This window comes from Hemitrygon akajei, chromosome 16 (assembly GCF_048418815.1).
Source record: "Hemitrygon akajei chromosome 16, sHemAka1.3, whole genome shotgun sequence".
NCBI lineage: Eukaryota > Metazoa > Chordata > Chondrichthyes > Myliobatiformes > Dasyatidae > Hemitrygon > Hemitrygon akajei.
The window spans coordinates 91,055,440-91,080,279 of NC_133139.1; the positions used below are offsets into that span (position 1 = coordinate 91,055,440).

The window sequence follows — 24,840 nt, forward strand, 5'->3', positions numbered from 1 at the left end:
TAAATACTTCCAGCATCTGCGGAATCTTGTGTGTCAGTAGCTTGATAAAGGAATCAGTCGGATTACCTGAGTAGTCGCCGTCTCTGCCGTTGGATAGGAGTGAGGACTGGCGCAGGAGCTTTGGCGGCAGGTCTGACCACTCCCCTTTGTTTCTCTGTAGGTTGCTTCTGTATGGAAGATACTGCAGCCAGGTAGAGGCAGCCACAAAGCACCTGGACAAGATTGCAAACACAAGGGAAGACATACGGTTGAAATTGGAGGTGGGAGCCTTCGGAAGTCGCTGTTCTTCCTCGATAATATTTTCCTTCTCTGACACTTTTCTCACCCACGGGCTTTTACCCGGAATTTTCTGGTCTCACGGCTTGGGATTGTGTGGTGGTTCAAGGGGATTGTGACTGGGAATTCTGATGTTCCATGCTGAAGTGTCTCAACCTGAAAAGTTGACTGTTTGTTCCCCTTGCCCGACTTGCTGAGGTCCTCCAGAATTTTGTGTGTTTTACTCAGGATTTCAGCATCTGCTGAATCTCGAGTGTTTATATTCTGTGATGCTGAATTCCTTGTAGACTCTGGAACAAGGCGAAGTTCGGTAACCTGGGCATGCTATAGAGCAGTGGTTATACTAACTGACTGATAGAGAATCACAAAGATAGACTGCAGTGAAAGAGGCCTCAGCCCATCAAATCTACGCCATCCATCACTTTGTATGTTTGTATGTTCTCCCCATGACCACATTGGTTTTCTCCAGCCACTCTGGCTTCCTCCCACAGTCCAAAGACCTATCAGTCGGTCGTCATTGTGAATTGTCCTGTGATTAGGCTCAGATTGAATCGGGGGATTGCTGGGCGGTGCTGAAGAGCCACGAGGGCCTGTTCCCTGCTGTATCTCAGTGATTAAAGAAAGAAACAATGACTGACAGAATGTTTTCACAGGAATGCTCCAAAAGGGCTAACAATGGAAGATTCACCCTTCGAGATCTGTTGATGGTGCCTATGCAAAGAGTCCTCAAGTATCATCTCTTGCTGCAGGTGAGGATTGACAAAAAGTTAAACCAGAAACCCTGAGAGTATCTCTCGTGTATAACTCTGACCACCTCTAGTGATAATACTGCCCTTCTCCATTAGTGTTTCCAATCTCCGATAATGGCCAGTGTTAACCCCTCAGATATCTGATCATTTTGATAGATATCTTCATTGGAAAATGGCTAAGAGAATCACGGATGGGATCTTCGAATGGCCACTGTTAATATTTCCCTCCTTCAACAATGACCGGTATTATACCTTCCACTGCTAATACTGACTACTTTAATACATCCCACCTCCCATACTGACCTGTTTTACTACCTCCACCCTCTGGTTCTGCCTAACTTCTCTTTATTTTGTGTATTGTTTGTTCATGAATTCTGACGTGGAGATACTAAAATTTGTCAGGTATACCACAAGCCTACCAACAGTTTAGAAGAATGTTATTCACTAGACTCTCTGCTGACCTGCAGTAAGCTGTTGGAGGCATTAAGAAATCCTTCTGCCTTTTGATGGGATAATCAGCCATTCTGTCATTTCTGGTTCTCTTGTGAACCATTTTTTTGTTTAGAAACCTTATCTGCTAAATCTGCCGGGGTCTATGTTCATGAATGTAGATCCTTTTGGTGAATCTCTCTTGACATACAACTCTGGGCCAGTACATCAAGCTTTAGGAAGGGAATTTTACTTTTAGAACACTAATTCTCAACAATTGACTGTTGATCTCAAGGCTGACATTTAATGTTCATCCAGTTAAAAAGCTGGTTTTGAAATATTGTGTTGAACTGCTCATTTTCTGTGGTGAAGGTCTTTCCTCTCATTTTGCATGTGGACACATAGGAGTCCATAGAACTGCCCTGTCAGGATGATATCTGACTTGGAAAAACTTTCTGTACTGCTCTAGGATTCTGCCTCTGTGCTGGAGAGGGAAGGGCTTATGTGTTTCCATCTTGGGCAAGACTGAGAAACCCAAAAGCAACAAACTAACGTTACTGATCGCAATCTCACAATGTCTCCCTACAGGAATTAGTTAAGCACACCACAGACCCCAGAGATAAGGACAACCTGCGAATGGCTTTGGATTCCATGAGGGTGAGTGGGGGATCATTGCATTACTTTTTGTGTTTGAGGGGAGATTTAATGGAGGCATATTAGATTATGAGAGGCATAGACAGACAGTATTGTTTTTCCAGGATTGAAATGTCTAATACTAGAGGGCATGCATTTAAGGTGAGCGGGGCTAGGTTCAAAGAATCAAAATCAGGTTAAATAAAGAAATAAATTTACATATATAATGGTGTGTGTGTGTGTGTGTGTGTGTGTGTGTGTGTGTGTGTGTGTGTGTGTGTGTGTGTGTGTGTGTGTGTGTGTGTGTGTGTGTGTGTGTGTGTGTGTGTGTGTGTGTGTGTGTGTGTGTGTGTGTGTGTGTGTGTGTGTGTGTGTGTGAGAGAGAGAGAGATCCAGAAAAAGACTCTTGTGCCAAAGTCTTTTATCTCGGTCCAGATGATGAGTCTCGGCCGGAAACATCGATGGTTTCCTTTTTTCCGTAGATGCTGCCTGGCCTGCTGAGTTCCGCTGGCATTTCATGTGTGTTGCTGGATTTCCAGCATCTGCAGATTTTCTCACCTTTGGTTTATCTTCACCCTTTGCCTTTCCTTCAGGATTTAGCGCAGTGTGTGAATGAAGTGAAACGGGACAGTGAGACTCTCAAGCAGATCACCAGCTTCCAGTGTTCAATAGAAAACCTGGTGAGTTTACGTGCACGGGGCTCCCAGTTTCTGGGAAAGTTTAATCATGTCACAGACCTCCAGCATCGAGGTGACTAACCAGGGGTTAATGAGCATTCTGCAATCACACTCTTCATGTGTTTCCTCAGCCCTGACAGTTATAAAACGGGAGAGACCCTGGGAAACGAGCAGGCCAGTGACTGATTGACTGAATGGCCTTTATCTTTGTGGAGAGATTATTTACAGAGAGGGACAGTGTAGAGTAGGAGTTTCCGGCCCAGAGAGCTGCAACACCCAGCAACACACCTATCCAACACGAGTCCAATCACATTACCACTACTTCTTAAAAACCTCCACACAACCTCATCAGCTCTCCCCAGATTCTACTACTCACCCTCACACCTATCGAAAACTCACCTACAGACATATCCACACACTCACCCACACACACCCTCACACACCCTCACACTCACCCACACACACCCTCACACTCACCCACACATTCACCCTCACCCTCACACCTATCGAAATCTCACCTACAGACATATCCACACACTCACCCTCACACTCACCCACACATTCACCCTCACAATCACCTGCACATTCACCCTCATACTCACCCTCACACACCCTCACACTCACTCACATATTCACCCTCACACTCACCCTCACACCTATCGAAAACTCACCTACAGACATATCCACACACTCACCCTCACACTCACACACACATTCACCCTCACCCTCACACCTATCGAAATCTCACCTACAAACTTAACCACACATTCACCCTCACACTCATCCACACACTCACCCTCACACTCACCTTCACACACCCTCACACCTATCGAAAACTCACCAACAGACATATCCACACACTCACCCTCACACTCACCCACACATTCACCCTCACAATCACCTGCACATTCACCCTCATACTCACCCTCACACACCCTCACACTCACCCACATATTCACCCTCACACTCACCCTCACACCTATCGAAAACTCACCTACAGACATATCCACACACTCACCCTCATACTCACACACATTCACACTGAACCCAAACAATCCTCAATCTCACCTTCAGGATCATGTACACACCCACCTAGTCGCCCACCCAGACTCTCACTCTCACTTTCATGCTCACACTCACCTACACACACCGACTCACTCACCCACACCCTCATTCTCACCCTCACACTCAAGTACACACTCACCTACACCTTCACCTATACACACACCCAAACAGCATCTACACATTACCCAATCATGCACCCTCACACACCCCCACACACTCACCCTCACACTGACCCCCACACTCACTGACAAAACATACTCACACTCACTACCACACACTCACACACACACAAAACTACACACTCGCCTGCACAATGAGGCACACCCTCAACTACACACTCAACGAGACACTCACCTGTGCACATGCCCACATCCTCACCCTCAGACTCAGCTACACATGCTCCCACATACACAATCACTCTCAGATTCACACACTCTCTCTCACACTCACCCTATCTCACCATCACACTTACATACACTCACCTTCAATAACACACTCAACCTCACTCTCACACTCACTGTCAACATCACACACCTACACTCTCCCTGACTCTCACACTCAATCTCAACCTCACACACCTACACACTCACACTTAGTTGCACACTCACAGTCACCTAGACACACACCTACAGGCTCACCTGCACACTCAGCTGCACACTCACCAACACACATATCCTCACACTCACCCTCATACTTACCCACACACTTATCATCATTCTCACACTCACCTATACACTAAACTTCATACACCCACACACTCACACACCAGCTCACCTACACGCTTAACCAAACACCCTCACACTCACTCACACACCCTTAAACTCACACTCACAATAACTTGCACTCTCACCCTCACACTCACCCACACACTCAACTTTGCTTTCACTCTTACACACCCACACACACTCACAATCACCAGACACAACTATCGCTCTCACACTCACATTCACCTACACACTAACCTCTCCCACATACTGACCCTCACACTCACACACAAACTCACCTACACACATACACAAACAGCCTCACATTCACCCACACTCTCAACCTCACACTAGTCTGCACATGTACCCTCAAACTCATACATGCACTCACCCACACATTCAACCTTTTTCACCCTCACACTCAGCTACACACTTACCCTCACCTTTCACACACTCTCACTCTTAAACTCGCCCACAAACCAACCTACACATTTACCTAAACAACCTCACACTCACCCACACACCCTCACACTAACCTACGCACACACCAAAATGCCTCATAGTCACCCAAACACTCACTAACAAACTCATAATCGCACTAACCTATATGCTCACTCTAACACAAACCTGCACACTCACCCACACACACACACCCACCCTCACAATCACCATTACACTCACTCACACACTCATCCTCTCTCTCACCCTCACACTCACCTGCAGATGCACCCACACACTCTCCCACACTCTCACCCTCACGCTCACCCACACACTAATCCTCACACTCTTTCACACTCTCACACACAAACTCACCTACACGCGTATCCAACACCCCCACACTCACACTCACGGACACACACATCGACACTGTCACCCACACACACCCAAGCAATCACCTACGCACTCACGCACACACTCACTTACATACTCATCCAAACACACTCACACTCACTCTCATACTCACCTACACCTCAGCACACTCACCCTTACACAGCTACACACTCATCCACACTTCACGCTCACACTCACTCACACATTTACCCACACTCACCCTCACACTCACATACCCACTCTCCCTCACACTCATGCTCACACTTGCCCGCACTTACCTACACACTTCCCTCACACTCAATTTCTTCTGTTTTACTATTTCAACACACCTCATGCCCGTTGTGTCTGAGCTGGGTCTATTTGGAAGGCAAGGGAAGTTCTTGATGAAGCTGGTATGCTGACTGGATCTGATCTCATTAACGGCACTGATAGGCATTTTGGAATGGACCCCAAGAATTGTGCACAGGACTTGGTGCATCCTCCACGTAGCTGGGAACACTGGACGTTGGCACAGTTGAGATATCAATTATACCTTGTTTTCATAGGACCTCAGAATCTCTTGTTCATTGTTGCTTTAATTCTGATCTAGAACCAATCCTTGGCCAATTATGGACGGCCCAAGATGGACGGAGAGCTTCGGCTAATGACTGTGGACAAACGTTCCAAGCAGGACAGGTAAATGGGGTCCTACAGAATGAAGAACGCTCTGGAAGATTGGTGCAGTCTTTGACTTCCACCCACCAACTCTCAGCTTCTTAATTCATCTCCCCTCCCCAACCCTCCCACCTTCCCCCTCACCTGGTCTCACCTATCACCTGCTAAGTGGTATTCCTAACCCTACAGCCACTGTCTTGTTCTAGCTTCTGCCCCCTTCCTTCCCAGTCCCGGAGAGCATCAGATCATAAAATATAGAAGCAGAAGTAGTCCAGAGGGCTGGAGGGAAGAGACTCCATGGATTGAAAATCGGTGTAGGTATTTTAAAATGGAGACATTTGTTGGTGAATAAGTATAGAATCAGGTTTAATGTCACTGGCAGGTGTCAGGAAATTTGTTAACTTAGCAGCAGCAGTTCAATGAAATACAGATATACTCAAAATAAATAAATAAATAGCAATAGATAGCTAGATAAATAAATAAATAAATTTCAATAAGTGTATATGTATATTGAGTAGTTTAAGTGCAAAAACAGAAATAATATATATTTTTAAAAGTAACAAAAAGTGAGGTGGTATTCATGGCTCAATGTCCATTTTGGAATCATATGACAGAGGGGAAGAAGCTGTTCCTGAATCGCTGAGTGTGTGCCTTCAGGTTCCTGACGGTAGCAATGAGACGAAGGCATGTCCTGGGTGATCAGGGTCCGTTATAATGGACGTCACCTTTCTGAGGCACCACTCCTTTAAAATGTGTTGGATGTTACAGAGACCTGTACCCACGCCAGAGCTGACTAATTTTACAACTTTCTGCAGCTTCTGTCAGCCCTGTGCAGTAGCCCAGCCACCCCCACCACACACACAGCAGATTGTGATGCAGCCTGTCAGAATGCTCTCCATGGTACATCTATAGTTCTCGGGCATTTTGGGAGACAAACTGAATCTCTTCAAACTCCTAACAAAATATAGCTGCTGTCTTGCCTTCTTTATAGCTGCATTGATATGTTGGGACCAGGTTAGATCCTCAGAGATCTTGACATCCAAGAACTTGAAATTATTCACTCCCTCCACTTCTAATCCCTCTATGAGGATAGGTTTGTGTTTCTTCATCTTACCCATCCTGAAATCCACCATCAGCTCGTTCGCCTCTCTGACATTGAGTGCAAAGTTGTTGCTGTGACACCACTCAACTAGCTGATATACCTCACTCCTGTACGCCCTCTCATCCCCATTTGAGATTCTACCAACAATGGTTGTATCATCAACAAATTCATAGGTGGTATTTGAGCTATGCCTGGCCACACAGTCATGGGTATAGAGAGTAGAGCAGTGTGCTAGGGACATACCCCAGTGTTGATCGTCAGCGAGGAAGAGATATTATCATCCGAGCTTTGGTGTCTGGAGCTGTAATAGCAATGTGCTAACTGCTACGCCACCATGGCGCCATCCGTGTCACCTGATCCGTTGATGGTCTCGAACACTTTCTGTTTCATTCAGCGTCTCCATCCTTGCTTTCAAATCTCTCTGAGACTTTGCATGTCCTCTTTGCACAGTTTCACACTTCAAATAAGACGAGGGCGTGGCATTCCTTGAAATTGTTCCTTTAACACCATCAGTGCTAATAAACAGTTCCATCTTCACAGATGTACAAGACATAATAAAGAGGAATTTTAGAACAGACAGCATTCAGTTTTACAGGTGACGCTTTAATGTTGAAATAAGGAGGAACTGAGTAGAAAAGTCGAGAAGTCATGTCGACCTTTTTTTAGCTTTGGCTAGGACTCATTTGGAGTACTGCAATCAGTTCTTCTCACTCCGTTACAAGAAGGATGTGGAGAGTTTGGAGAGGAAGCAAAGATGGTTCTCTAATCAGACTATTGGCTAAAATGACTGTTTGGGCAAATTTGGATTGTTTTCTTTGGAGGCGGAGTGGAAACTCGATAGAAGTTCATAAAATTATGAGGTGCATAGGTGAAATAGATAGTCAGTCCCTTTCCCATGGTAAGAATATTAAAGGCCACGGATTTAAGGTGGGGGGGGCGGATTTAGGGGAGATGTGCAAGGTAAGTTTCATAAGGCAGAGAGTGGTGGGCATCGGGAACACATTGCAGAGGGGGATGTCACAATAGAGGCACCTAAGAGGCACTTAGACAGGCACGTTAACATGAAGGAAATGGAAGGATATGGACCCTGTACAGACAGATGGGAATCGTTTCATTTGACATCATTGTAGGCACAGACATTGTGGGCCAAAGGTCCTGTCCCAGTGCTGGACTGTTCCATGTTCTCCCAGTGGCTTGCGAACCTCTGGAATTCTTCATTCTGGGAGCTGTAGATGAAGGGTCACTAGGTGTACCGAATGCTGAAATCCATCAGGTTTTTGAGCTACAAAGAAATTAATGGTGATCAGGATTTGGCAGGAAAATGTAGTTCAGGACAAGTAAGATTCAGCCATTAACTTAACAAATCGTGGAGGCAACGACGGTTTTGTTGTTCAAAGTGAGGGTTGTGCACTTTTGGGATCCAAATTTGACTTGAGGCGAACCTGTAGCGTAGTGGCTGGGACAACGCTTTCCAGTACCAACGACCTGGGTACAACTCCCACCGCTGTCTGCAAGGAGATTGTACCTCCTCCCCTTGACCGCGCGGCTTTCTTCCGAGTGCTCTGCTTCCTCCCTCAGTCCAAAGACCTACCAACTGGTCACAGAAAATTGTCCCATGGTTAAGCTAGGGGTTTGCTGCATGGCGCTGGTCGAAGAGCCAGGAGGGTGGATTTGTTCTGCTCTCAGTAAATAAATCGCTATACTTTCATCGTTATTGGTTCTCCCTCCCTAACAGCACTGCGGGAGCTCATCCAGCAGAGGGACTGGAGTGATTCGAAGTGGCTTAGGGTTTGTTTTAGAAGTGTGTACCAGAGCAGAATCCCTAACGTGAATATATTTAAATTCTGAGTACACTGATCGTGCGGTGGTTCCAGAACCGGGTAAAGGACCGACAAGGTCCTGGAAGGCCAAGTGAGGTAGCCAATGGTTCCGCCCAGGACTGGCAACCAACAGCAGCTTGCTGCATTGAAAGGCGACAAATCCCAACAACCTCCTCACACTTAAAAAGTATTTGGTTCGATACTTAAGGAGTTGTGATCTGCAGGGCTTCAGATTCCAAGCTGGAAAGTGGGACTAAGCTTGACAACAAAAGCTACTTCTGCATGATGAAAGTCAAAGTCAAAGTCAAGCCTATTGCCATGTGCACAAGTACATGTATGAACAGGGGCAATGAAAAGAATAGCTTTATTTGTAACATGTACATCAAACCACACGTCTTTTGTGTCAAATCAGTGAGTATGTGCTGGACAGCCTGAGAGGGTTCCCACAATTCCAGCGCCAACATAACGTGCTCTCAACTCACTAACCCAGGGGTTCCCAATCTGGGCTCCACAGACCTCTCGATTAATGGCCGGAGTCCATGACATGAAAAAGATTGGGAACCTCTGCACTGATCCAAACCCTCCCCATACAAATTTGGAATATGGGAGGAAACCAGAGCACCTGGAGGAAACCCACGCGGCCACGAGGAGAATGTACAAACTCCTTACAGGCAGAGACGAAATTGAACCCTGGTCGCTGGTACCGCAGTAGTGGTATGTTAACCGCCGTACCAGCATGTTGCCCTAAAAAACTTACCTGCAGCACCATCGCAGGCACATAGCACCTAATAAGTAGCTTTCACACACAGAACATAACATAAACAATAATTATATGCAAATTTTCAAGAAAAGTGTGGCATCAATGTTTGACAGTTGGTGTACTGCCATCATTAAGTAAGCAGCCCACTGCTCTTCTTCTTCACAGGTATGCGTTCCTGTTTGACAAAGCTGTCATTATCTGCAAACGTAAAGGAGAGAACTACGAAATGAAAGAAATAATTGATCTGGGCTTTTACCAGATAAAAGATGACCCAATGTCCAGCAGAGATAGCAAAAAGGTATGACTGTCGAGTGTGAACGCTTCCTGATGACCCTCCAGTCCTCCCATGATAAATTTAGTAGCTCGTTTGCAGGAGAAAATGATATTCTGGGGTGCTAAGTCTAGCTAAGCAGGATTATTGAGAATTGGTGGTTAGTGTCCTTAAGAGTGTGGTTCAGGCTGGGAGCTCCCTTTGACATCTCTGGTGTCCAGGTGAAGTCGGATGATAAATCGGGCCGATGGCAGGTGACTTCTAACACACGTTGGAATTGAATGCAGACAGTGTAAGGTGTTGCAGTCTGGCAGGACCAGACAGGGCCAGTTTACACTGTGAAAGACAGGGCACTGAGGAGTGTGGTCGAAGAGAGAGATCAGAGAAAACAGATCCATAATTCCTTGGAAGTGGTGTCACAGCTAGGTAGGGTTTTGGCACATTGATTCATAGTTCAGTGAATTGAGTATCAGAGTTGGGATGTTATTGTGAACTTGTATATATTGACGAGTTCGGAGTGCTTTTTGAAGTATTTTGTGTATAATTTGGAGCATTGCTTGCAGTTCTGATCACGTTCATACAGGAAAGATATCAATAAGATTACAAGAGTACAGAGAACATTTACAAGGTTGTTGTTGGGACAACGTGTGAGTTATAATGAAAGGTTAAACAGATTAGGTCTTTATTCCCTAAAGCATAGGAGAATGAAGGGAGATCTTATTAGGGGTATATTATGTGGAGTATAGAGAGGGTAAATACATACAGACTTTTCCCCCTGGGTTAAGGGTGAAAGACGAAATGTTTAAGGGGAACATCAGGGGAAACTTCTTCACTCAGAGGGTGGTGAGAATGTGGATCGAGTTGCCAGCAGAAGTGGTAGATGGGAGTTTGATTTCAGCATTAAATAGAAATTTGAATATGTACAAGGACAAGAGGGGTATGGAGGGCTATGGTCTGGTTTCAGTTCAATGGAACTAGCCAAAATAGTAGTTCAGCATGGGTTAGATGGGCTAAAGGGCCCTTTCTACATTATAATTCTCTATGACTATCATCAGTCCCATTGCCTTGTCATCTGCACCTTTCGGAGAAAGAGCGAGGGAAGTGGTCAAGGGGCAAGGCAGTGGCTTGCTGCAGGCAAATCGTGAATGGCTTTGGGACTGATACCCCTTGCCATGATGTTGAATGGATCCTTCTTCACCTGCTGGAAGTCAAGGAGGATATGTTATAGGGAGAGTTAGTGGGAGAATGGGATTGCTATGTGTACTGGCATGGAACCTGTGGGTGGAATGGCCTCTGTGTATATCATAAGGAAATAGACATTACCACCCTATTTGAACATGGCCGGGGAGTTCCTCCCATCACCTTGACCAATGTCTGTCCCTGATGGAATGCATTATAATCATTCTGTTTCCTGTTTCTACCCCAGAGGACTGGAAACATGATTAGAGATTTGGGAAGGGAAGGGATCGTATGTATTGAAAATGAGCTTGGGAATCTAAGAAATTGAGGATTTTTTTAACCTGAGGGTTGGTGTTGGTTAATAGGTACAGTGGTGATAGCTGAGGGGTCTTTGTTCAAACTTGCTCCTGGATTGTGACCTGGAGCATTTTGAACAGGTAATTGGTTTGTTGTTGTCACATGTACTGAGATACACTGATAAAACTTTGTTCTACACGCCATCCGTATAGATCATTTCACCACATCAGTAAATCATGGTAGTACAAAGGAAAAGCAACAACAGAATGCAAAATACAGTGCATTCCAGTTAACTTAGATACAGCAAGACCAGTACATGTTCACCCAGTTAAGCCGCTGCCTCAATTAGCCAAAGTTTCCTGGAAATAGTTAAAAAAGTATAAAAAAAGACAAACTACCATTTAACTGAGTAACAAATTATGTATTTAAATAAAATACAGAATGAAGTTGAACACCAACAACTCTACTACAGTACTGTGGAACTGTGTATTAGTCCCTAATCGTTCCCGATGGAGGAATTCATCCAGTGTACCGTGCCATGCTCTTTTGATCTCCTTGTGTTTGTCTTCTTAGAAACTGTTTGTCTCCTGTCTCAATTAGTCAGTCACAATTAGGTGACATTATGTCCCAAATAAACAAGGAGATTCCAGCTATTTTCTTGATTTGTTTTTGTTCTTTAAGAATTGTCCCAAATAAGTGCTGCCCTGATTAACCAGTTAATGGAATCCACCGTGTAACATTACAGTTACAGAGAAAGTGCAATGCAGAGAGACAGTAAGGTGCAAAGGTAAATTGTCAGATCACGAGATCATCTTTAATGCATTAGAGGTCCGTTCATCCATCTTATACATCAGCTCAAGATGTCTTCTTTTCTGCAAGGGAAGTGGCTGGGGATTTGATGTTATCTTTGTTTTTTTGTGAGGGAGGGGGCTGGGGATTGGATGCTACCATCATTTTTTTCTCAGGGAGGGGGTTGGGGATTTTCTTTTTTGTGCTGGGAAGGGAGTGGTGGCTTTTCCTGTTATCCAGTCCCAAGGTTTTTCTCTATTTTACGGCTCTCTGGAGAAGACAAATATCAGAGATGCATTGTACATGCATACTTTGACAACAAAGTGAACCATTGAACCATCCTTCAGCCTGATGCAAGGAAAACGAGGAGAAGAGAGAATGAGTGAGGTGGGAGGGGTCTTCGATTGGATTGCCTACTTTCCCAAAGCAGTCAGAAGTATAGACAAAACCCATGAATGGGAGACTAGATTTCATGATGCACTAGGCTGTGTCCCTAGCGCTCTGCAGTATCTGTCAGTCGTGGGCAGAGCGGTGACCGTACCAAGCTATGAAATATCCAGGTATGTCTTTCTTCTGGCATGACTGACACTCTGTATGTTCTCTCTGCCTTTGACTAGTGGAGCCATATGTTCCTCCTCATTGACACACACCGGCAACATGGCTATGAGTTCTTCTTCAAGACCCGAGAGCTGAAGAAAAAGTGGCTGGAACAGTTCGAAATGGCTTTGTAAGTTCAACATTACAATGGGTACAATAACAAAGGTCCGGCAATAGTCACATCTGTGGTGTTGGAAGGAGAGCTAGCATCCTCATTCCCATCCCCATAGAGATTTTATTTGTTTGTTTGTTTTACGTGGTGATACAATACAGAATAGGCCCTTATGGCCCTTCGAGCTATGCCACCCCATAACACTACAACTCCAATTAACCTTAACCTAATCTGGGAGGAGGTTGTAGTACTCAGGGGTAACACACGCGTTCCATGAGGAGGATGAACAGAATGAAGCTGGAATTATACTCCAAACTCTGAATGCCCTGAGCTGTAATAGCATCAGATGAGCACTTGTTCACCAGGGTAGTTCCAAGCGCCGAAGAGATATGCTCCACTGACTTGACCGGGAGACCCTTTAAACAGAAGCCTGAGTTAGCCCACAAGCCTAATCAAAAATCTGATTCAGAGACAGGGCAACATGTGTGAGAATCAAGGACATTGTGGTCCTTAAATTAGAGATAGAATCTTAATCACGGCAAACTCTTTTTTACACAAATGATTGTCAAAATTTCACCAATCAATGAATATCAATAAAAGTAAAGCTGCAGATGCTGGAAATGTGAAATGGGAAGACAAATTGCTCAGGAGGAAACACTCGTCCGGTCAGGCAGAGTATGTGGGGAAGGAAACGGTCAGTGTATTCGGTCTGGGATTCACCATCAGGCTGAGAAAGGAGCAATATGTCAAGCTGTGATCTAAGGAGACGCAGACACAAATGTAATTAGTGCTTTTAACACAGTCATTAGTGGGATTTTATTAGATGAGGATATGGGTCAGAGGATAAACAGAGTTAAGAGAGGGAATCACAAGATAACTGAAGATCCAGAATTGCAATAAAACTGAAAGGTGAAGCAGGGTTAACAAAACCAATGAACCTCTCCTACAAAGAATGTAACACAGAACATGGACAGAGTGAGTCGATGTATGGCCATAGAGGTAAGTGGTTAAGGAAATATAGAAGTGTTTATGGACATAATAATATGTCCATAAACAAATTAATATGTTTTATATATTTTAATATACTATATAAAACATATATTTTCTATAAATATATATATTTTTTATAAATATGTGTGGTGCTGCTTGCAAGGCCTTGTCTATCCGTAATGGTTGTGAGATATCTTCTTGAACCAGTGCAGTGCTTGTAATGAAGGTGGTCCCACAGGGAGTGCAAGTGAGTGACGGTGAAGGATAGCCAACATATTCTGACGCTGGAATGGTGTGCAGCTTGGAGGGGAATTTTCAAGTGATACTGATCCCAGCGTTGTAAGCCCTTTCTGGGGAGTATAGGTTTGGGTGATATTGTCAGGCTAGTCATGACATGCAGTTGATGTGCATAGGGTGTAGAACAAGAGCAGAGAAAAATGCAGCACAGGGACACACTGAGGTTTAGAAGATTAGTAGGGGATCTCGCTAAAAACCTATCAAATATTGAAAGGCCTAGATAGAGCGGACATGGGGAGGATGTTTCATATAGTGGGCAAGCCGAGGACCAGAGGGCACAGCCTCAGTGTACAAGGACGTCTCTTTAGAACAGAGATAAGGAGGAATTTCATGTGGTAAATCTGTGGCATTCATTGTCAAGGGTGGCTGTGGGGGCCAAGTCACTGGATATATTTAAAACAGAGGTTGATAGGTTCTTGATTAGTAAGAGTTTCAAAGAGGGGAGGCAGTAGAATGAGGTTGAGAGGGAAAATAAATCAGCCGTGATGGAATGGTGGAGCAGACTCAGTGGGCTGAATGGTCTAATTCTGCTCCTATGTCTTTTGGTCTTAAGGAACAGGCCCATCGGCGCACAATGCCTATCCGAATTTAATGCCGAATTAAGCAAAATTCCTTCTGTCTGCGCATAGACCTATCCCTCCATTTTCTGCGTGTTCATGGGTTTATTGAAATGCCACCATCATGTCTGCTTCCAGCACTATCCTGGCAGCTTATTCCAGGCGCCTACTGCTTCCTGTATGAAACAAAATCCTGTGCCACACATCTCCTTTTCCCCTCACTGTACATGCATGTCCTCTAGTATTTAAGATTTCCAGCCTGGGGAAAACATTCTGATTACCGGCCCTTTCAATGCCTCTCATAGTGTTATAAACTTCTATTAACCCTCAGCCTCCGATGCTTCAAGATAAACAACCAAGTTTGCCCAACCCTTCTTTATAACTCCGAGCCACTAAACTGGGCAGCAAGCTGGTAAACCTCTTCTGTGCCCTCTCCGGAACCTCCTCTTCTTTCCTGCAATGGGAAGAACAAGGAAGGGAGAATAAAATGGGCAATTAATGGTCGATGTCATTTCCGTGCTCTGTGACATCCATGGAGGAACTGGTGTAGAGGAGACGGGGTAAAATGGTAAAGATGAGGAGCAAGGCCACTGGGGACTGGACAGAATGCAAGCTGAAGAAGGCAGCTGGAATGGTCTTTCAAGTATTTCAAAGCAAGGGCGGTAGTGGAATAAGGTGTGACAATGAGTGTTAAAGTGTTCTGGGCCAGATCACACTGTGCAGAAGGGCAGAGCAAGCAAACTAGATGGAGGGATCTGGATAAATATATGGTTTTAGGAAAGGTTCTTGAGTTAAATGGATGTAAGGGGGCATGATGGAAATAGTTAAAGTTTCACATGACTTTCTCCATGGTGTGGTTTTCCGAAATAGCAGAGCAGTCGCCATATGGTGGGAGTTGGGGTGATGGGGAGGGAGAGTCACTCTGTGATCCTAATGCATTCCTGACATTGATTTAGAATTGAAATGCATTCCAGGTCAAACATCTTCCCCGATAATGGCTCGGCGAATAACCACGACTTTCTGATGTACTCGTTTGATGACTCAACAACGTGTAAAGCCTGCCGGATGTTGCTCAGGTACAGTTTCTGACTCTTGCTCACATTACTCCCGTTGCAGTTGTTGAGAGCATCCACAATGCCAGGGTCCTCCCTTTGCTCAGCTATGGGTCAGTGCGGAGCATTCAGTCCTAATCATCAAATCTCTGGGTCGGTGAATCTCTCTGGGTCCGCGGGACATCGAAGCCCAGATATCTGCGAATCCATAAGTCTCTGGAGGCTGGAGCTGAAGGCAGCAGGTCCTGGGGTTAGAAGACTCTATTTTGCGTGGGTGGGAAGGAACGTTGCTTGTTTTGCTGTTGTTGCTTGTTGTGTCTGTGTTGGTCTGCCGAGCATTGGGTGTGCTGGTTGTTAACCCAAATGATGCATTTCACCGTGTGCTTCCATGTACATGTGAGAGATAAATCTGTATCCATATCTGAAGAGTTGGGTTTGGCCATCAATCACACTCGGTGATGACTCAACCTAAGGTCCTCTCTACCCAATGAGAAGGATATAAAAGATCTTCAGAGTGAATTTCGAGGAAGGGGAAATGGGTTTTTCCTAAATTCCTGTCCTATATTTACCTCTACACCGATATCACTAGAAGCAGATGATCTGCTCACTGCCAGCTTGTAGTTCATGGGAGCTTAGGAAGGACCACAGGTGCTCTTGTGCTCAGATTGGGAAGCTCTCAAAGGGGTGGGAGAACTAACTCCTTATTCTCTTTCTTTCACTTCTAACATCCATGTATCCTGAAGGAAGAGAGAACATGAGAGAGCGACTGGTCTTGTCAATATTCAGCCCCTATTTTTTCTTCCTCAGCTGCGAGTATATTATCTCGGACATGTATCTTGAAATTTGTTGTTTTGTGGCAACAATACAGTGCAGTAGGCAGCATATACTGTAAATTATAAAAAGAAGTATTAAAAAATTAAATAAGCAGCATAAAACGAGAGCTATGGGTCTATCTACAGACACCATCAGCACTTCATTAGTTCCAGACAGATAGAAAGCCCTACAGCTGAAATGTGAGAGTTCAAATTTGCCACTGTTGGTTGTTGGGAGAGAGTCGGAGAAAAGGGTGATAATTACGGCAGGTGTGAGTACTGAGCTGGTGTTCATGGTTTCATTATCCATTCAGAAATATGATGGCAGAGTTAAGAAGCTGTTTCTAAAATGCTGGCTGTGTGTCTTCAGTCCCTCTCCAGAGTGGTGGAATGGATGGGGAGTGTCTGTATTTGACCCTACCGCTAGCATGGGGCTGGAAGGCTGAGGGAATCCCATGCCGGCTTCAGTATTAACTTCTGACTTCTGAGCTGAGGTTGCCTTCAGTCACAGCAGAATTCAAGGGGAAAGTGATACTTGGGGAACAGTCTTGTAAGATAACAGAAGTGAGATTGCTGTGCTCGTTTTGCAAAAAAAAGTATAAAACTTTTCTAGAAACAAAGATATTTTTATAACTAATGGTAAATCATTAAATACCCATAAACTGCAGTTGCTGACGCTAAGATTCAATGCATAATTATAGAAAAAGAAGTGACAAACTATAGTCAAAACAGAAGAACTGGCTTGAAATTAGCCCTTGGATATTTGTCTTGTACACAGCAGGAACTAGGGAATAGGATGTCAAAAGTGATTGTGAAATTTATATTCAAGATTAAATTGCACTTAAACATTGGAGTATCCTTGCTGTTTGCTGCAGTTCACTCCCTTTAAGAAGCATCAGAACCTTGATCTCCATGTACCTATCCAAGATCTCTTAAAAGACCCTATCGTATCCACCTCAACCACCGCTGCCGGCAGCCCATTCCACACACTCACCACTCTCTGCGTAAAAAACTTACCCCTCACATCTCCTCTGTACCTACTTCCAAGCACCTTAAAACTGTTCCCTCTCATGCTAGCCATTCCAGCCATGGGAAAAAGCTTCTGACAATCCACACGATCACTGCCTCTCATCATCTTATACACCTCTCATCCTCTGTCGCTTCAAGGGAAAAAGGCCGAGTTCTCTCAACCTACTCTCATAAGGCATGCTCCCCAATCCAGGCAACAAACTTGAAAATCTTCATGGCTAACTTTCAGTGAATAGCTACAATGCGACATATAAATGAATTTTATCAGATACCCATGAGGGTGTAGAGAATGTGGAGAGCTGTCTTCATATAGACTGTGTAGAGAGCTGTCATCATGTAGAGGTTGTTGAGAGCTGTCGTCATGTTTAAAACCCAGTCCAATCTGACTACAAATCAAGGAAGATGAGTTAAAGATCCAAGTAGGGTTTTCTTAGAATTTCAATGGCTCCACAACAACCTCACATGTTTTAGGATTTGAAATCTCCAAGATTAAGACCGTCCCACACACTTCTGGTCAGTCCTATTTTGATGAACCCCTTGTCCCATCTCCACACATTAGATCTCAATTTTTCAAATTACCTGGACCTCTGGATGCCTGCCCAAAATTACCACCCTTTTCCTCCCGTTGTCTCTCAACAACTAATGGTAGGAATTTTGGACTTTCACACTTTAGGGATAGGGTTCCCAAGGACAAACCTTTCAGGGGCAGTTTTCTATACGTCTGTTACTTGTGTTCCATTCAAGGGCATTGGTGTTTCCATACTAAGCTGTGATGCAGCCAGTCAATATTGTTTCCATCAGATTTCTGTAGATGTGTGGTGGAGAATATGTTGACTGCTGCATCACAAACTGGTATGGAAACACCATTGCCCTTGAATGGAAAATCCTACAAAAAGTAGTGTATATTGCCCAGTCCGTCACGGGTAAAGCTCTCCCCACCATTGAGCACATCGACACAGAGCACTGTCGCAGGAAAGCAGCATCCATCATCAGAGACTCCCACTACCCAGGTCATGCTCTCTTCTCACTGCTACTATCAGCATGAAGGTACAGGAACCTCAGGACTCACACCACCAGAACAGTTATCACCTCTCAACAATCAGGCTTTTGAACCAAAGGGTGTAACTTAACACAACTTCTCTTGCCTCATTATTGAAACGTTCCCACAAGCTTTGGACTCACTTTTAAGGACTCTTCATCTCAGGTTCTCTATATTTATTATTTAGTTATTTATTATTAATATTTCTTTCTTTTTGTATTTGCGCAGTTTGCTGTCTTTTGCACACTGGTTGAATGTCCAAATTGGTGTGGCCTTTCTTTGATTCTGTTATGGTTTTTACTCTACTATGGATTTATTGGGTATGCCCACAAGAAAATAAATCTCAGGGTAACATATGGTGACATATATGTAGTTTGATAATAAGTTTACTTTGAATCGCAGGTCTTTTCCTGTAGATGGCGCATGCTCGCCACCTGCTGGAAATGAGTGCAACTACAAAAGATGGTTTGTTGCTCTGATTCCAACCCATGTGGTCTTCCTGTTGTGCAGTCAGGGAGTTGTACAGCATAGAATGTATCTGCTGCTGTCCCATTAGGTGCACAGAGGCCAACTTTCCGTCGGTCTGTGTGCTGATGTGCGGCCACCCAGCACCCTGTACACAGGGCCGATTCACTTTCCTACCCACCTACTGGCCATCGTGCTCGGCCCTGACGAGAGAATCTCAGAATCAGAATGAGTTTTAATATCATTGACATATGAAGAGAATTTGCCATTTTGCAGCAGCAATACAGTATAATACTATAAATTACAGTCAGAAATATATATTAAAAATTAAATTAAATAAGGAATGCAAAACAAGAGCAAATATACTGAGGTAGTGTTCAAAGGTTGTTTCCTTGTCTGTTCAGAACTCTGATGGTGGAGGGAATGAAGCTATTCCTAAAATGTTGAGTGTGTGTCTTCAGGCTCCTGTACGTCCTCCTCGATGGCAGCAAAGAGGAAAGGGCATGTCTTGGGTAATGCGGGTCCTTAACTACGGGCGGTACCATTGTGAGGCATCAGCTTCGGAACATGTCCTCAGTGCCCATGATGGACTGGCTGAGCTTGCAAGTTGCCGCATCTTTCTCTCAGTCCTGCGCAGTGGCCCCTCCACAGCACACAATGACTCAATCTCTCTCCAACATGCCCTCAGGCAGCACATTCCAGCTTCCATCTACATGCAGTGGGGGAAAAATCCTTCTTGGTTTCTTTCTAACCTTCCCTTTCACCTTATACGTGTGCCTTCTTTGCTCTTAGAAAAATTAAACAAGTTCTCACAACCTCTTCTTCCCATTTCTCCCCCTCATAATATTTAATCCCTCTACCGGGAACCCCGCTGCTTCCTGCTCTCCAAATAAAATTATTCCCATCTATCTACTCACAAGCATGAGAAAATCTGCAGATGCTGGAAATCCAAGTAACACACACGAAATGCTGGAGAAACCCAAAACATCGACTGTATTCTTTTCCATTGAGGCTGCCTGGCCTACTGAGCTCCTCCCGCAATTTGTGTGTGTTACCAGTCTACCTGCACGAGTTTCTCCTGAAAGCTTCAATCCCAGCAACTTGCAGCTGCATCTCTCTTCACCCTCTCTACCACAATCAGAAGATGATGATGCTCCCAACACAACTTCCCCCGTTCTTCATCTAACCCAAACACTTATACTCTTCCTTTTAACCATAAGAAACAGGAACAAAATTAGGCCATTCAGCCCTTCAAGCCTGTTCCACAATTTTATCATGGATTTCCTTCTCAACCTCATTCTCATATGCTTTCTCCCCTTAACCTTTGGTGTCCTTACTAATCAAACAATTATCAACCTTCACTTTAAATATACCCATAGATTTGCCTCCACAGCCGTCTGTGGCAATGAGTTCTATAGATTCACCACCCCCTGGCTAAACAAATTCATCCTCCTCGCTGTTCTAAATGAACATCCCTCTATTCTGAGGTTGTGCCTTCTGGTCTTAAACTCAATCACTGTAGGAAACATGGTCTCCATGTCCACTTTGTCTAGGTCTATCAATATGAGTCATCAAATGTTCCTCATATGTTACTCCTTTCGTTCCTCGGATCATTCTCGTACACCTCCTCTGAACCTTCAACTCCAGCACATCTTTTCTTAGATAAAAGGCCCAGATGTGTTCACAATGTGCAAAGGGATGAGCCCCCTGTGTCCAGCATCTTGTTAGCGAATGTGCAGTTGCTGGAGAACAAAACTGAGGATCTGAGGGCAAGATTGCTGGAGCAGGGGGAAATGAGAGATTGTTGTGTTCCATGTTCCCGGACGGTAAATATAAAGGAGGAAATGGTGAGAATGCAAGACTCCCAGAATGTTAGTTCACAGGCTGAGTCTGTGGTAAAGAAGGCAAATGCAATGTTGGCTTTAATTTCAAGGGGAATAGAATATAAAAGCAAGCAGACAATGCTGAGCTTTAATAAGACACTAGTCATGGCCACACTTGGAGTATTGTCAACAGTTTTAGGCCCCATATCTCAGAAAGGATTTGTTGTCATTGGGGAGAGTCCAGAGAAGGTTCACAAGGATTATTCCTGGAATGAAGGGGTTAACATATGAGGAGCGTTGGGTAGCTTTGGGCCTGTACTCACGGAAATATAGAAGGATGCAGGGAAATTTCATTGAAATGTACCAAATGTTGAAAGGACTAGATAGGGCGGATTTGGAGAGGATGTTTCCTATGGTGGGGGTATCCAGAACAAGAGGGCACAGCCTCAAAATTGAGGGGTGACCTTTTACAACAGAGCTAAGAAGGAATTTTTTTTAGCCAGGGAGTCGTGAATCTGTGGAATTCTCTGCCACAGAATGTGGTGGTAGCCAAGTCCAGGGGTATATTTAAGGCAGAAGTTGATTGTTTCCTGATTGGTCAGGGCATCAAAGGATACAGCGAGAAGGCAGGTGCATGGGGTTGAGTGGGATCTGGGATCAGCCATGATGCAGAGCAACTCAGTGGGATAAATGGCCTAATTCTGCTCCTTTATCTTATGGTCTTATGTTTGAATGAAACATGGCTTACTCCCAGAATGCCTGACACATCGATCAGACCCGAGGGCTTCTCGATTCACAGAATGGACCAGACTACTGATTTATAAAAGCAAAAAGTGGAGACGTGTGTTTCATGACAAACTCTCGGTGTGCTCTGATGTGGCAGTTTTCAAGGCCCTGTGCAAGGTTTCGTCTATGGATCTGAATGAATACACCATAGCTATCACGGACTTTATTAAAACAAGTGAAACCCTAGAAAGTCATTCAGAACTTCCCCATGACATCCACAATAGGCTGAAGCCAGATCAGAGACATTCAAGTCTGGTGACCAAGGAAGGTACAAGAGGTCCAGGTTGATCTCCAGAAAGCCACCTCACAGCCTCACAGGCAAAGCGGAAATTCTGGACTAAACTTGAATCAGTGAAGGAAGCGCGATAGTTGTGACAGAGCTTGAATATTGTCACCTCCTATAAAGTTAAATTGGGCGACATAGGTGCTTTGCGTCCGGGTGAGCCCAATGCCATCTATGCTCATTTTGACCATTAAAACATGGGGGATCTTCACAAACTTCCACAGCCCTGATGGTCCTGTGGTTTCAGACTTTGAGTCCGACCTGTGAGCAGCCTTCAGGAACCTACAAATGGGGTACCTGGCCAGGTAGTAAAGACCTGTGCTGACTGACAGGCTGGAGTGTTCGCTGAGATCCTTAACCTCTCACTTCAGCAATCCAAGGTGCCCTCCTGCTTCGAGCAGGCCTCAATTAAATCAGTGCTTAAGAAGAATGTGGTAACCTGTCACAACGACTTAGATCCACTGTGATGATGTGCTTTGAGAGGTTGGCAATGAAAGATGTCAACACCTGTCTAAGAAGCGACTTGGATCCGCTCTAGTTTGCCTACCAGCACAACAGGTCAATAGCAGATAGCAGATGCCATCTTATTGGCTCTACCTCACTCAACCCTAGAATATCTGGACAGCAAAGATACACACATCAGGATACTCCTTATCAATTACAGCAGCATTCAGAACCATTTCCCCCTCAAAACTAATCAATAGGCTTTAAGACCATTGCTTAGGTACCTCCTTATGCAATTGGATCCTCAAGTTCCTCACTTGCAGACCCCCGTCACTTCAGATTGGCAATGACATCTCCTCCACACTCTCCATCAGCGCAGGTGAAACACAAGGCTGTGCTTAGCTCCCTGCTCAAATCACTTTACACTTATGACTGTGCGGCTAAACACAGCTCCAGTGCCATGTTGAAGTCTGCTGATGTCACGACGGGCCAAATGAAAGGTGACAAGTCAGCATGTCACAGGAGATGTAACATCTGGCTGAATGGTGCCACAACGACAACCCCTTGCTCACTGTCAGCAAGACCAAGGAGTTGATTATTGACCTCAGGAGGAGGAGACCAGAGGTCTGTTGGTCCCCACCGCTGAACACATCTACACGGAGTGATGTCTCAGGAAAATAGTATCCGTCATTAGGGTCACCCTCCACCCAGAATATGCACTCTTCCAGCTGCCACCATGAGGAAGAAGGTACAGGAGCCTCAGCACTCACCCCACCAGGTTCAAGTTCAAGTTATTACCCCTCATTCATCAGGTTCTTGAACCAAAGGGAATAACTTCACTCAACTTGCCCAATCATTGAAATGTACCCATGACCTAGGGCTCCCTTTCAAGAACTCTTCATCTCACGTTCCTGACATTTATTGCTTATTTATTTATTATAGTTTTTTTTCTTTTTGTGTTTGCACAGCTTGTTGTCTTTTGCGCACTAGTTGAATATCCAATTGAGTATGGTCTTTCATCGATTCATTTATAGTTATTATTGTGTTATAGATTTACTGAGTATGCCCACAAGAACATGAATCCCAGGGTACTTTGTACTATATGAACTTTGATAATGAATTTACTTTGTACTTTGAAATGCAGTCTGACCAATGCATTATAAAGCCTCTTAATTTCTCTTCTGATTGAATGCTAATGTTCTGGTGACACTAACAACGCTGTACATAATTTTTTATTGTGGAAATCAAGTTTACAGTCATAGAGTCGTAGAAAAGCACAGCACAGAAACAGGGTCTTTGGCCCATCTAGTCCCTGCTGAACCATATAATCTGCCTACTCCCACTGACCTGCACCAGGACCACAGCCCTCCATACCCCTACCATCCATGTACCTATGCAAACTTCTCTTAAATGTTGAGATTGAGCTCGCATGCACCACTCGTGCTGGCAACTCGTTCCCCACTCTTATGACCCTCTAAATGAAAAACTTGCCCTCATGTTTCCTGTAAACCTTTTACCTTTCACCTTTAATCATTGACTTCTAGTTAGAGTCCCACCCAACTTCAGTGGAAAAAGCCTATCTGTACCCCTCAGAATTTTGTATACTTCTATCAAATCTCCTTTTAATCTTCTATGTTCCAAGGAATAAAAGTCCTAACCTATTCAATTTTTTCCATATAGCTCAGTTTCTCCGTTTCTTTTTGGTGACTCCTAAATTATGGTCTTTTGCACCTGTTTCTGTGTAAGGGGAGGAATCATCTCAAACCTTTTTTAAATTTAATCTTGAGAATACTACCTCGCCCGTGATCCCCTCTGTCCTTACTTGGAAGCACTCTTATTGTTGCTGGGCCTAACCCCTGGTGCCCACTACAGTGTAGGGACATCTTCGCCACACAGACCTCAAAGGTTCAAAAATGAAGTTCACCATCATCGTCTGTTTCTCAAAACATTGGGAAGATGGTAGAACCACAGTCTCAGCGCTCCAATGACCTGATTTCAATCCCGACCTCTGGTACTCTCTGTGTGAAATTTGAGACTGCATCGATTCCCCTGGATGTGCCAGTTTCCTATATCCCAAAGGCATGCAGAGGAGTATGTAAATTGCTCCTAGTATGCAGCTGGGTCTAGATGGGTATGGGGGTGGGGATGTGAAGGGAATTATTTAGGGTAGGTGTTGGATTAGTGTATTGACTTGATGGCCTGACGGACCTGTTTCCCTGACCTTTGAGTCTGAGGAACCTCCTCAATCTCCACCATTGCCCACTTCCTGTAAATGAATAGTTTCCTCTTTCCTTTAAAAAAAAACAACACACCAGGTT

The 24,840-nt window shown here is 44.5% G+C and overlaps 1 protein-coding gene across 2 annotated transcripts in view; it reads left to right on the forward strand.

The window, feature by feature from the left end:
* LOC140740293 (proto-oncogene vav-like) overlaps positions 1–24,840 on the forward strand; it is a 199,750-nt gene that overhangs the window by 149,144 nt on the left and 25,766 nt on the right. For both annotated transcript variants that reach the window (XM_073069438.1, XM_073069439.1), the window contains exons 9-16: positions 161–260; positions 930–1,025; positions 2,043–2,111; positions 2,681–2,767; positions 5,954–6,039; positions 9,866–9,998; positions 12,854–12,963; positions 15,764–15,865. In XM_073069438.1, the coding sequence (XP_072925539.1) occupies positions 161–260; positions 930–1,025; positions 2,043–2,111; positions 2,681–2,767; positions 5,954–6,039; positions 9,866–9,998; positions 12,854–12,963; positions 15,764–15,865 (783 nt within the window). The remainder of the gene's footprint in view (positions 1–160; positions 261–929; positions 1,026–2,042; positions 2,112–2,680; positions 2,768–5,953; positions 6,040–9,865; positions 9,999–12,853; positions 12,964–15,763; positions 15,866–24,840) is intronic.